The 12,357-nt window shown below is 42.3% G+C and overlaps 1 protein-coding gene across 7 annotated transcripts in view; it reads left to right on the forward strand.

The window, feature by feature from the left end:
* The window catches only part of chl1b (cell adhesion molecule L1-like b), a 639,417-nt gene that overhangs the window by 318,127 nt on the left and 308,933 nt on the right, over window positions 1-12,357 (forward strand). For all 7 annotated transcript variants that reach the window (XM_078414480.1, XM_078414482.1, XM_078414481.1 and 4 more), the window contains 2 exons: window positions 8,285-8,396; window positions 9,451-9,617. In XM_078414480.1, coding sequence (XP_078270606.1) covers window positions 8,285-8,396; window positions 9,451-9,617 — 279 coding nt within the window. The remainder of the gene's footprint in view (window positions 1-8,284; window positions 8,397-9,450; window positions 9,618-12,357) is intronic.

A 12,357-nucleotide genomic window follows, 5' to 3' on the forward strand; every position in this document is an offset into this window, starting at 1 on the left:
CTAACATCATGGAGCTGGTGACCTTGCTCGAGACTGACTTTGAGCCCCACCTTGGGGCCATGGACTGACCATCAGAGCTTGCGATCCCTTGGCTCCACTACCTCCTCTGCCAGCTTGTTCCATACAACCACCACCCTTTGTGTGAAAAAGTTACACCAGATTCCTATTAAATCTCTTCCCCTTCACCGTAAACCTATGTCCTCTGGTCCTTGATTCACCTACTCTGGGCAAGAGACTCTGTGTGTCTCCCTGATCTATTCCTCTCTCGTTTTTATACACCTCAATAAGATCCTCCTGCGTCGAGTATAAAAAAAGTTCATATTTCAGAAACTCTTCAATGATCTAGAAACATTTCACTGATGTACTTGCTATCACATTTAATATGCACCAATCTTCTGCATCCAATTGATTTTTCTAAATAATGGAAATATTGTGTAAAATAGGACACAGTGCTGGAGCAACTCAATGGTACAGGCAGCATCTCTGGAGAACATGGATAGGTGACGTTTTGGTTTGGGACCCTTCTTCAGACGGATTCTAAGTGGGGGAGGGAGAAAGAAAGCTGAACAAGAGGAGGGGCAGAACAGAGGCTGGCAGGAAATAGGTTGATACAAGTGAGGACCTGTTTTATTTTCAGGCAGATGGTTGGACAAAGGATGAAAAGACAGAATGTGTGAAACAAAGGGATTAAAGAGTTGCGAATTGTGAAACTAGAGGAAGGAATGTAGGCGGAGGGGAGAAATAGGTGGGGCAGAGGAGAGGGGGGTTGAGAGAGGAAGGGAGAGGGTCCAGACATAGTATAATTACCTAAAATTGGAGAAATCATTGTTTATGGTGTTGGGTTGGAAGCTGTCCAAGCAGAATATGAGCTGTTCATCAACTCACTCCTTAATATTTTTTAAAAAGTTAAACAAAAAATGTAAAAGATCTAATGGATTGGACTTCATTTGGAACAAGAAATGATATTTTCAGAATTGTTAAATGGGCCAGGTCTTGCTGGATTCCGACTCGCACTGTCACCCTCACACCCTTGATCTATGTTCATAGAAACAGAAAATAGGTGCAGGAGGAGGCCATTTGGCCCTTCAAGCCAGCACCACCATTCATTGTGATCATGGCTGATCATCTACAATCAGTAACCTGTGCCTCCCTTCTCCCCATATCCCTTGATTCCACTAGCCCCATGAGCTTTCTTTTAAATTCATCTGGTGAATTGGCCTCCACTGCCTTCTGTGGCAGAGAATTCCACAAATTCACAACTCTCTGGGTGAAAAGGTTTTTTCTCACCTCAGTTTTAAATGGCCTCCCCTTTATTCTTAGACTGTGGCCCCTGGTTCTGGACTCCCCCAACATTGGGAACATTCGATTGTAACAATCTCTTACAACTGCAAAGAGCCCCACAACCTCAATGGTTCGACAGTCTAGTCCATTCTATAACTTGGCTGTGGGTAGTGGTAGCTGAGTGTAGGATCACTGAATTAGCAATGATTTGTTGAATCCAGAAGTTACATTTAAAACTTTTTATTCTGGCACAACTGTTTACGGTATCAGAGCAAAGCATTAAAATGTCTGCAGACCCTAACAAAAAACTGGATATATCATAACTAACAAAGACATTGGAATTACGACTCAAGGACTGAAGATTGAACATGACTGGCAGACGAGACACTGGACATTCACAGAGAACACACTGCTAAAAAGCAGGCTTCCTTATCTACGTCGAGTGAATAGCATGTATCAAACACTATTTATAACCTTGAGTTCAGAAGCTGTTCTTTCTCACCATGTTTAGCAAACCTGTTCCCAAGCAGTTAATGGTCTTTTTTAATATACTAACCCCATCGGTTTTCTGTAGGAAGGAACTGCAGATGCTGGTTTACATTTTCCTTGATCTCCACCCCCTATGATGTCTCATTCTCACATCTTACTCTTCCTTATCTCTGTATCTCCCCCCCCCCCCCCGACTCTCAGTCTGAAGAAGGGTCTTGACCTGAAACGTCACCCATTCCTTCTCTCCCGGGAGGCTGCCTATCCCGCTGAGTTACTCCAGCATTTTGTGTCTATCTTCACATCAATTCTCTACAACCCCCTATATACTGGGGAGCCTCCCACAGCCATCCCCTGATGACCTTTTGATAGCTCCTGCCTTGATTAGACCTTTTCAAACATCTCTGATGACAGACATTTAGCAATGGTTGCTAAAAGTTAAAATGGTTAAAACAATAATGAATAAAAATTAAAAATAATAAATTGACTTGGAGCACCATGAGCGAACATAAATGATTGAAATGTCAATTCAATCTCATTTCAACATGAAAAAAAGCCTTGTTACAATTTTATTAATGGTCATTAGCCTTGTTCTTGTGAACAGGCCTGTGTTGGTTGTACCAACTTTGCCTAGATTAAATCTGAAGGGATGAACAAAAATTGTGTCTTACTCCTTGGCTCAGTAAGATCTGGAGCATGCCCCGGATTAAGCCCAGTATGATACTGAAGTTATGACACAACTTCCAGAATGTTCTTTTGTTTTCTCACATATTCATATTCTCATATGTGCATGATATAGAAGGAGCCAGCTCTCAGGTTGTCCCATCCATCCCAATTCCAACTATTTTCCCTCCAACCTGCCCTCTCTCATTAACCGATCCACCTCCTCCCCAATTGTCCAACTACCTTTCCGCACACGGGGTAACCAGAGCCTTCCTGGGGGAAACCTTTGTGGTTCGCAGGGAGAAGGTGCAAATTCCGCACAGGCGGCTCGAGCCTGGGCCGCTGAAGCTGTACTACCCGCTGCACCATCGTGTCATGTTCATGTGCAGAATTCCTTGACATCCTGCTGTGTACATTGCAATAACAAACTAAACTCTAAATTAACAGGCAGTTCTCTATTGACCCACCAGCCAGTCATCAGTGCAATCAGGCGTTTTCTATGAAGGGTATTGACCTATTTATTCAAGGCACTCTAATCCCAATGACCTTCTCTCCTTCCTCAACCTCTGCCTTCATTTGTCTAAAGGTTTATCAAAATGATGAAACATTTAGAATTGGCAGGAAGAAACATATAAAATTCTTAAGGGGTTGGAGAGGCTAGATGCGGGAAGATTGTTCCCGATGTTGGGGGAGTCCAGAACCAAGGGGCACAGCTTAAGGATAAGGGGGAAGTCTTTTAGGACCGAGATGAGAAAACATTTCTTTACACAGAGAGTGGTGAGTCTGTGGAATTCTCTGCCACAGAAGGTAGTTGAGGCCAGTTCATTGGCTATATTTAAGAGGGAGTTAGATGTGGCCCTTTTTGCTAAAGGGATCAGGGGGTATGGAGAGAAGGCAGGTACAGGCTACTGAGCTGGATGATCAGCCATGATCATATTGAATGGCGGTGCAGGCTCGAAGGGCCGAATGGCCTACTCCTGCACCTATTTTCTATGTTTCTATGTTTCTACCCAGGGAGCTTGTTTTACTTATGAAACAACTTAAAAAATCAATTTGGGAGGTTGCGAAATATTTGCTCTTTTATTCTAAACAGACATGCAAAAGGTGCATATTAAGAAAAACTAATCGTTTAAGTAAAATTCTTGCCTCCTTTGTGTAATGTGTAATGAAAAGTAAAAAGGCATTTAAAAAGTCTAAATCAGATTATGTTTCATGGCGTTAACTTAAATAAAAGCATCAGTTTATTTTGGGCTGTAATTCTTTGAAATTTGCTGATGAGATGAATAATTTCAGTGAATTGGTCTGTCTAAAGGTTATCAGAGTATTGTTTCATTCATTTGATTGCCCACTAAAAATCGTGACTTTGATGTGCAAAACAAATTAAATGGGTCTTGCTGACATTTGATTAAAAATGACGTGTTTTGGAAGATTTTTACAGCCAATTAAAGATGTGTCAAACAATCTGGAACTCAGCTTGAGTGCAATGAGTCTAAGCAAGCCAAATCGAAGCAGATACCGGAACTGAGCAATAGCTCGATAACACGAGGTTCCTGTGTGGTTAATATTTCAGTGACTGGGAGTAGATTGAGGTTTTTAGAAGCCCAAGTTAGAAACACTTCATTTAAACAGCTAACGGTAAAGCAGTTGGTGAATCTGCTTCATTTATCACTAATGTATATGAAAATTCTCAGTATAATGGTCATTAGGCTGGATTGTTACTTTGGTAACATATCATTACGGTCACTGTAAGCTTATTCATTGTCTTACTGAAGACAACTGCAAAGGAAGGAGCATTGCACACAATTGATGGGGTCTTGTGCACCGTATTGGCCTCTATACCTGAGATGACTCCATAGTAGTTGGCAGCCGTGCATCATGTTTATACTCTCAGAAGCATTTGATCATGGCTGGAAAGGGCAGCATTTAAAGAGTGTCCCAAATAATCCTAGATAAAATGATGCCGATCCATCTGCTTGACGTGTTGTGATTCTTGTCATGAAGGTATGCTACTCTACTGTTAAGTGAGCAAACCCAAGACCCTGTTCCAGCAACAATAGAGAAGCAGTGATTCTACCTTGAAATCAAAATGGTCAGTGATTTGGAAGGAAACTTCCAAAGGCTATGAGCTATATTCTGACTTGTGAGGCTTGCTGATTCTGGAGAGTCGATGAAGATTACTTGGTGGGGTTTTGGCGGTGCATTTTGTGGATGCAATTATCATGGTTAGCTCACCATCTGGGCTGCTTTGCACTTGATGGTGCACTTGTACTTGCACTTGATGAGTGTTCACTTTAGCCCTGGTGGTTGTGGTGTTCGATGGGCCCACCTCAACAGTGACAGACCTGATGGCTACTCTACTATTATTACTTGGGAACTCAGGTGCTATGACATCGACGTTGTTGCACCGAGTAAAACAAGTTGGGCAAGAGATGGGCATCTTAAAGAAAAGGCACCAGTATATTTCCTTTTGGAGCGGCAAACTGGAAGAGGGACATTGCTTTCATGGAGTGAACTTAGGCATCAAGAATGAGCTAGTTAACCTCGTAGTCATGTATTAGAAGCACACACAATTTGCTAATGAAGTTGCAAATGGAGTGCAACACCTTGCAAACTCTCCACAACCCCTGTCTGACCCGCTGTGCCCCTCCAGTTTTTACTAAAGATTACAGCATCTGAAATCCGTTGTGTGACCCCCCCCCCCTGCCCCACCTGTAGTTCTGCAGTTCCAGTATTGGTCTTGTGAGTCTGTAATTCTGCAGTTCCAGTATTGGTCTTGTGAGTCACTTCAAAACTGGAATGGAAACAAACCATCAAGAGACTATCTATGAAGATGGAATTGAGGCCTAGACTAGTTTAGTTTAGAGATACAGGGTGGAAACAAGGCCCTTCGACCCACCGAATCCATGCCGACCAATGATCACCCATACACGACTTCTATCCTACACACGAGGGACAATAGATAGAAACCAACTAACCTACAAAACCGCACGTCTTTTGAATGTGGGATGAAACGGGAGCACCCGGAGGAAACCCACATGGTCACAGAGAGAGCGTGCAAACTTCGTACAGGCATGTGGAGAATTTCCATCACCCCCTTGACTTTTGCCTGATTTTGATGATAATGTTTTCACGAGTTCACTAGTTATAGGAGTAGAATTAGGCCACTTTGCCCATCGAATCCACTCCGCCATTCAATCATGGCTGATCTCTGCCTCCTAACCCTATTTTCCTGCCTTCTCCCCATAACCCCTGACACCCGTTCTAATCAAGAATTTGTCTATCTCTGCCTTAAAAATATCCACTGAACTTGGCCTCCACAGTCCTCTGTGGCACTGAGTTCCACAGATTAACCATCCTCTGACCATAGAATTTCCTCCTCATTTCCTTTCTAAAAGGGCGCCATTTAATTCTGATGCTATGACCTCTGGCCCTAGACTTTCTCACCAGTGGAAACATCCTTTCCACATCCGCTCTATCTATGCCTTTCATTATTCTGCGTTTCAATGAGGTCCCTCCTCAACCTTCTAAACTCCAGCGAGTAGAGGCCCAGTTTTGATTAGCTCAGAAGCGAGTCACTTTCTACAGAATACCCAGCCATTGATCGCACCATCATAAATATAGCTGATAGTTGCCCTTCCATATTCAAAGCCACATTCTGTTGTCTCAAGCATGAATCCAGGGAGTGTATTCTCATTCCCTAGTATAGAAACAGGAGTAAGACATGCAACCTCTTCCCCATCCACCCAGATCATCATTTTTTTTTGTGCCTTCATGTTCTAAACTCCATCTAACTCAGCCGCGAACATACTCAAGGATAGAGCATCCACAACCTTCTGGGAAGAAAATTCTTGTAGTCTCAGTTCTAAATGTTTTCCTCTTTCTAGAATTTGCACCAAGTAAAATGATCTTGAGGCATCTAGTCTCAGAATCATCTTAATGAGACAACTTTACTCAATCTCTCTCAGATCAATCGTGTAAATGTACATTTTCTCCAAAGCCGATATGCTCCTTCTCAAGTTTGGAGGCCAATATGGTGCACAATACCCCACAAAGCCCAGGAAAATGAAGTAGACCTTCCTTCCTTCTGTCTTCCGCACCCATTCAGATGCTGTCATGATGTCAAGAGCAGTGTAAATGGATCGAATATAATCATGTGTTGTCTTTCTGCTGACTGGTTAGCACGCAACAAAAAGCTTTCACATGTGACAATAAACGGAACCGACTGAGTGTGGAATTGAGATTGTCTATTTTTGTTCAGTCATTTGTCCAAGTGTGACTTAATGAGCTCTGGGACATTGAACCAAGCCCAAGCAGTGAATAGGTTGTTGAAGATAAAATGCCAGTTTTCAGCTATTGTCCAACAACATCAGATGAAGGATTCTGACCTGAAATGACAACTGACCATTTGCTGAACCAGATGCTGCTCAACCTGCTGAGTTCTTCCAGCAGTCTGTTCATTGGTCCAGCTTCCAGCATCTGCAGCCTCTTCTCTCTACAGCTTCCATTGCTTTACTGATGACTGAGAGGAGGCATTGAGTGGAAATTGACTAAAGATTAAACTAATCATGTTTCTTGAGAACAGGCTGATGTGCAGCTCTTCTGTAGAGCTTGGTGCTTTTAGCTCTGAATCATAAGGCTGGGTGTGCCTTTAGCAAACATTATATGGTCTGTCAGTAAGATAGAAAAGCTGGAGTAACTCAGCGGGACAGGCAGCATCTCTGGAGAGAAGGAATGGGTGACGTTTCGGGTCGAGACTCTTCATCTGAACAAAGGCCTCGACCCGAACGTCACCCGTTCCTTTTCTCCAGAGATGTTGCCTGTCCTGTTGAGTTACTCCAGCTTTTTGTGCCTGTCTTTGGTTTAAACCAGCGTCTGCAGTTCGTTCCTACACATATGATCTGTCAGGCTTTATTCTTACTGTACTTGGTCACAAAGGTGAAGAAAACTGATTGGTTTCCTAGGCCATTTCAGAAGATTAAGAATGATTGCTGTTGCGCTGGGGTCACACACAGACCTGATTTTATAAAGACCTCAGTTCTCAATGCTTATACGAGACAGACGAATCAGATGGCAGTTTCTATTATTCTGTAGTTTCTAGTTCAGCATTATTGTTCCAGTCCTTTTACTCTTTATTATTCAGTTAATGCAATTTAAATGCCTCAGATGCTCTTGTGGTATTTGAACACAGAGTTGAGTAGTCTCTGCAATTCTTGTCCATTATCAACTAATATCCCTGATCTCTAATTATTCATATTGGTACATCCAACTGATTCAGATTTCACAAGCCTCTGATAAATTTGGCAGCCAAATCCTGTCTGAAGAAGGGTCTTGACCCGAAACGTCACCCATTGCTTTTCTCTAGAGATGCTGCCTGTCTTGCTGAGTTACTACAGCATTTTGTGTCTATTTTCAGCTGATTAACACATGCTTCCCTGCAGGAACCTATGGATCACATACTATTGCTTTCCCAAACACTATCCTTACAGGGGACGTCCTGTCAGCAGTTTGTTCTTGGGAACTGCAGATGCTAGTTTGAAAAAATAAATTGTTGTTAATTGGCTGACCCAAATCTCCCAGCCACATAGTATGCACGCTCCAAGGCCATCTTTCTCAAAAGCAGAATAATTTCTAATCTCAATAGATTATTTCTGTATGTAATGATTGTTGACAGTCACACTCAGTGTGTTGATGTGCATCAATCCAGTCTCAGTCTTTCAATGAGCTCAGGAATGGTAAATGTCAAAAAAGAACATACTTTAAATAACATGAAGCTTCAAACATTTAGATGTCCTCAAATGGAAGAAAATGATTCTTTTGTGCCTAATTTGACTTTTCTATCACTATTCACCGACAGATCTTGCCCCAATGATGATGACTCCTGATAACGAGCGATACATTACAATAGAAGGGAGAGTGGCTCGTCTTCACTGTAAAGTGTTCGGCTCTCCTCTCCCCACCGTATTCTGGTAAGAACTGGTTTCATCCAGAAGAAGATATATGTTGTACAATTTTACCATCTATGAAAACAGTGGATCCGGCGGGGTCTATCCCCGACCAGACTGTCCAAGTCATTGGGCAGAATGCATCATCACCGATGCTTTCAAACAAGCACCAAGACTTTGATTGGTTCATGGTGAGAAAGCCTCTTTGGGCCTGATCATTCCTGCATGTTCAGCGTATTGGCAGCACCACATTACCGTTCTCATGATGGCTGCATTGGAAATGGAAATCATTAATCATCACCGTCGGTGAATGTGTTTTCGCCAGGAAAGTCATGGATGAGACGCAGGTGGACATTTGTCGAGGTCTGTCCCCACCAGCTGCTGCATTATAGAGGGTTCAGTACCACACAGGCAGTCGCCAGGGATAAACATGAGGCAAACATCACCTGCTGCTGGCAAACCATCAACACCCTCCAATCTCTGAAACTCACAGGCCTTCCAGAACATGGCATTGCTCACCAGCAAATGCTGCAGACTGACTTGGTTGAAGGTCCAGGGTGATGTGCTGGATGCACTAAACCTCTGGGTGACCATTGTAAGACCTTTGCTGGAGTAAGGAACGCCCAAATCACACAGATTACTTAAAGTCTGTGTTAGCACCCCCACAGACATTGTTTGCTGAAAGGATGTTACTGAATGAAAATTATGAAAATGAAAATTATGTTCCATAACGCAACATGTTAACGGGATCAAGGGAAATGAGGAGAAAGCAGGAACAGGGTATTGATTCTGGGTGATCAGCCATGATCATATTGAATGGCGGTGCTGGCTCGAACGGCCGGATGGCCTACTCCTGCACCTATTTTCTATGTTTCTATGCTTTGAAAATATAAATTTCAATTATCAGTATTGCGTACATGAGACTTTTTAATGAATTGAATATCTAGTGAAATAAAAAAAGAATCAGTTCTGCTCTAAAGCGTAATGTAAATTTTAAACCCGAGTACATTATGCATCACCATTGTTACACTATTTATAAATTAAAAATAAACATAATCTTTACCCATGTTTTTGCTAGGCTAAAGGAAGACATGGAAACACCACTTGAGGGCTCTAATTATTTTGTGCACAAAAATAATACTTTGGAAATAAAGGATGTTCAGAGGGGAGATGTTGGATTCTACACCTGTTGGGCAATTAATGAATTAGGAAATGATACAACTACCTGCATGTTAGAAGTCAGGGGTAAGTCGATTTAGATTATTTTGCTGTTTTTTAATGTAATCCATAACATTGTTAATCTATACCTGAACTATTTTAAACAATAATGTAGTAATTTTAATTAATCTTCTTTGATTTTAATTGATTCTTAAAAGAAATAGGAAATAATTTGTATAGGAAATAATTGTCATTTAGTATCAACAATCAATATTTTTTCTCTTCTTCTCCCTCATTTAAAAATGTCCGCCTTGGGAATCTTCAATGCAATGTAATCGTCTTTCTGGTGAATCCGTTCTCAAGTTATAAGCCTTTTTACACTCTGGTGACCAATGCTTAGTGTTAAACTTTGATTGAAATTGCAGTCTTTAGGTGGGAAGTGATCTTGTTTGTAACACGGCTGCTCATTTGGACAAACAAACAAACATCACGATCAACACTGCACTGGGCTACCACTGGGTGGTTAACCATCAGACTCACAATATATCTCCATTTTGAGGTTGTGTAATTATTTTCAATCCTGGAGTTTTCGTAACCCTATAAAATGCCTATGTTTTGTGAGGGAGATTGTAAAAATCACACAGCCCAAAGCCCAATGCCAGACTTGACCTGCCTGATGTGAACGGACGCCTCAGTTACAACAGATTTTGTCCGCTATAACCAAAATCCTTTATAAAGAGGTCTGTAATAACGAGGGTAAACTGTATCTCAATGTTCAGCATCAAAATCCCATGGTGGTGCAGCTGTAGAGTTGCTGCTTTACGGCGCCAGAGATCAGGGTTCGATCCTGACTATGGTTGCTGTCTGCATGGAGTTTGTACGTTCTCCCAGTAACCTGCGTGGATTTTCTCCAGGGTCTCCAGTTTCCTCCCACACTCCAAAGCTGTATATGTGTGCAGGTTAATTGACTTGGTATAATTGTAATGGTAGATGATGAAGGTAATGTTAAAATTGTAAATTGTCTCTAGCGTGTGTAGGATAGTGTTAGAGTTTAGGAATCACTGGTCGGCGTGGACTCAATGGGCCGAAGGGCCTGTTTCCCTGCTGTATCTCTGAACTAAACTAAACTAAAACCCTCTTGTTTGCCATTTGCGAGAATTGTGCTGCAGACTGCTGCAGAACCTCCTTAATATTTCATGGTATCTCAATAGAACTGGTGCCCTGCAGTAGATGCCAGGTTGCATAGAAACATAGAAAATAGGTGCAGGAGTAGGCCATTCGGCCCTTCGAGCCTGCACCGCCATTCAATATGATCATGGCTGATCATCCAGCTCAGTAACCTGTACCTGCCTTCTCTCCATACCCCCTGATCCCTTTAGCAAAAAGGGCCACATCTAACTCCCTCTTAAATATAGCCAATGAACTGGCCTCAACTACCTTCTGTGGCAGAGAATTCCACAGACTCACCACTCTCTGTGTGAAGAAATGTTTTCTCATCCCGGTCCTAAAAGACTTCCCCCTTATCCTTAAGCTGTGACCCCTGGTTCTGGACTTCCCCAACATCGGGAACAATCTTCCCGCATCTAGCCTCTCCAACCCCTTAAGAATTTTATATGTTTCAATAAGATCCCCCCTCAGTCTTCTAAATTCCAGCGAGTACAAGCCTAGTCTATCCAGTCTTTCTTCATATGAAAGTCCTGCCATCCCAGGGATCAATCTTGTGAACCTTCTCTGTACTCCCTCTAAGGCTAGAATGTCTTTCCTCAGATTAGGAGACCAAAACTGTACACAATACTCCAGGTGCGGTCTCACCAAGGCCCTGTACAACTGCAGCAGAACCTCCCTGCTCCTATACTCAAATCCTCTTGCTATGAATGCTAACATACCATTCGCTTTCTTCACTGCCTGCTGCACCTGCATGCCTACTTTCAATGACTGGTGCACCATGACACCCAGGTCACGTTGCATCTCCCCTTTTCCTAATTGGCCACCATTCAGGTAATACTCTGCTTTCCTGTTCTTGCCGCCAAAGTGGATAACTTCACATTTATCCACATTATATTGCAAGTCATTCCTCAATAGACATATCAATTCCAAAGACACTACAATCATTTTGTAGGAACTTCCTTTCATGGTAATGCATAATTGCATTGATGTCTTCTACGTAGAATTATTTATCATTCTAATCTATTTTATTGCACAGAAATACTGCAAATCATTATAATCTGCACAATGAACACTGAACCAGGATGTTTGATACATTTAATCTCTGCTGTTTTTGTTCAACACAAGTTTCCTCCATTGCTCATTCCTCACCTTAGCCTCTCAGTATCTCGATTTTCTTTTCACCTTTTCCTGATCACAGCAATTTGCCTCAGCCACCATTTAGAGGGAATTTTCTCTTATTTCCTCTTACTTCAGTGGATTTGTTAATTGTGTTTATCCTGTATTTCTGGTCCCTGGTTATATGCTAGGTTTCATTTTCAAACTCATTCATGGGTTTTTAAAGGACCTTTAGTCATTTACCTGCAAGTATTCTCTTTTCTAAAGAATAGTCCCAACCTAATGCAAAGCCCTGATCCTGCTGTCCTTCCAAACCCTCTGGGTCCAGATGGCGGGCTGGCATTGGATGGTGCAGTGATCTCTGCCGTTTGACAGGAGGCAATGCTGTGGGTGGAGCTTTGCTGACTGCAAAGCTGACGAGGATTTATGGGGCTGAAAGAAGGGTCCCGACCCGAAACGTCACCCATCCGTTTTCTCAATAGATTCTGCCTGACTCGCTGAGTTACTCAAGCACTTTGTGTCTAGTCATGGATTTAAACATTTA

The sequence above is a fragment of the Rhinoraja longicauda genome, chromosome 17, assembly GCF_053455715.1.
Source record: "Rhinoraja longicauda isolate Sanriku21f chromosome 17, sRhiLon1.1, whole genome shotgun sequence".
NCBI lineage: Eukaryota > Metazoa > Chordata > Chondrichthyes > Rajiformes > Arhynchobatidae > Rhinoraja > Rhinoraja longicauda.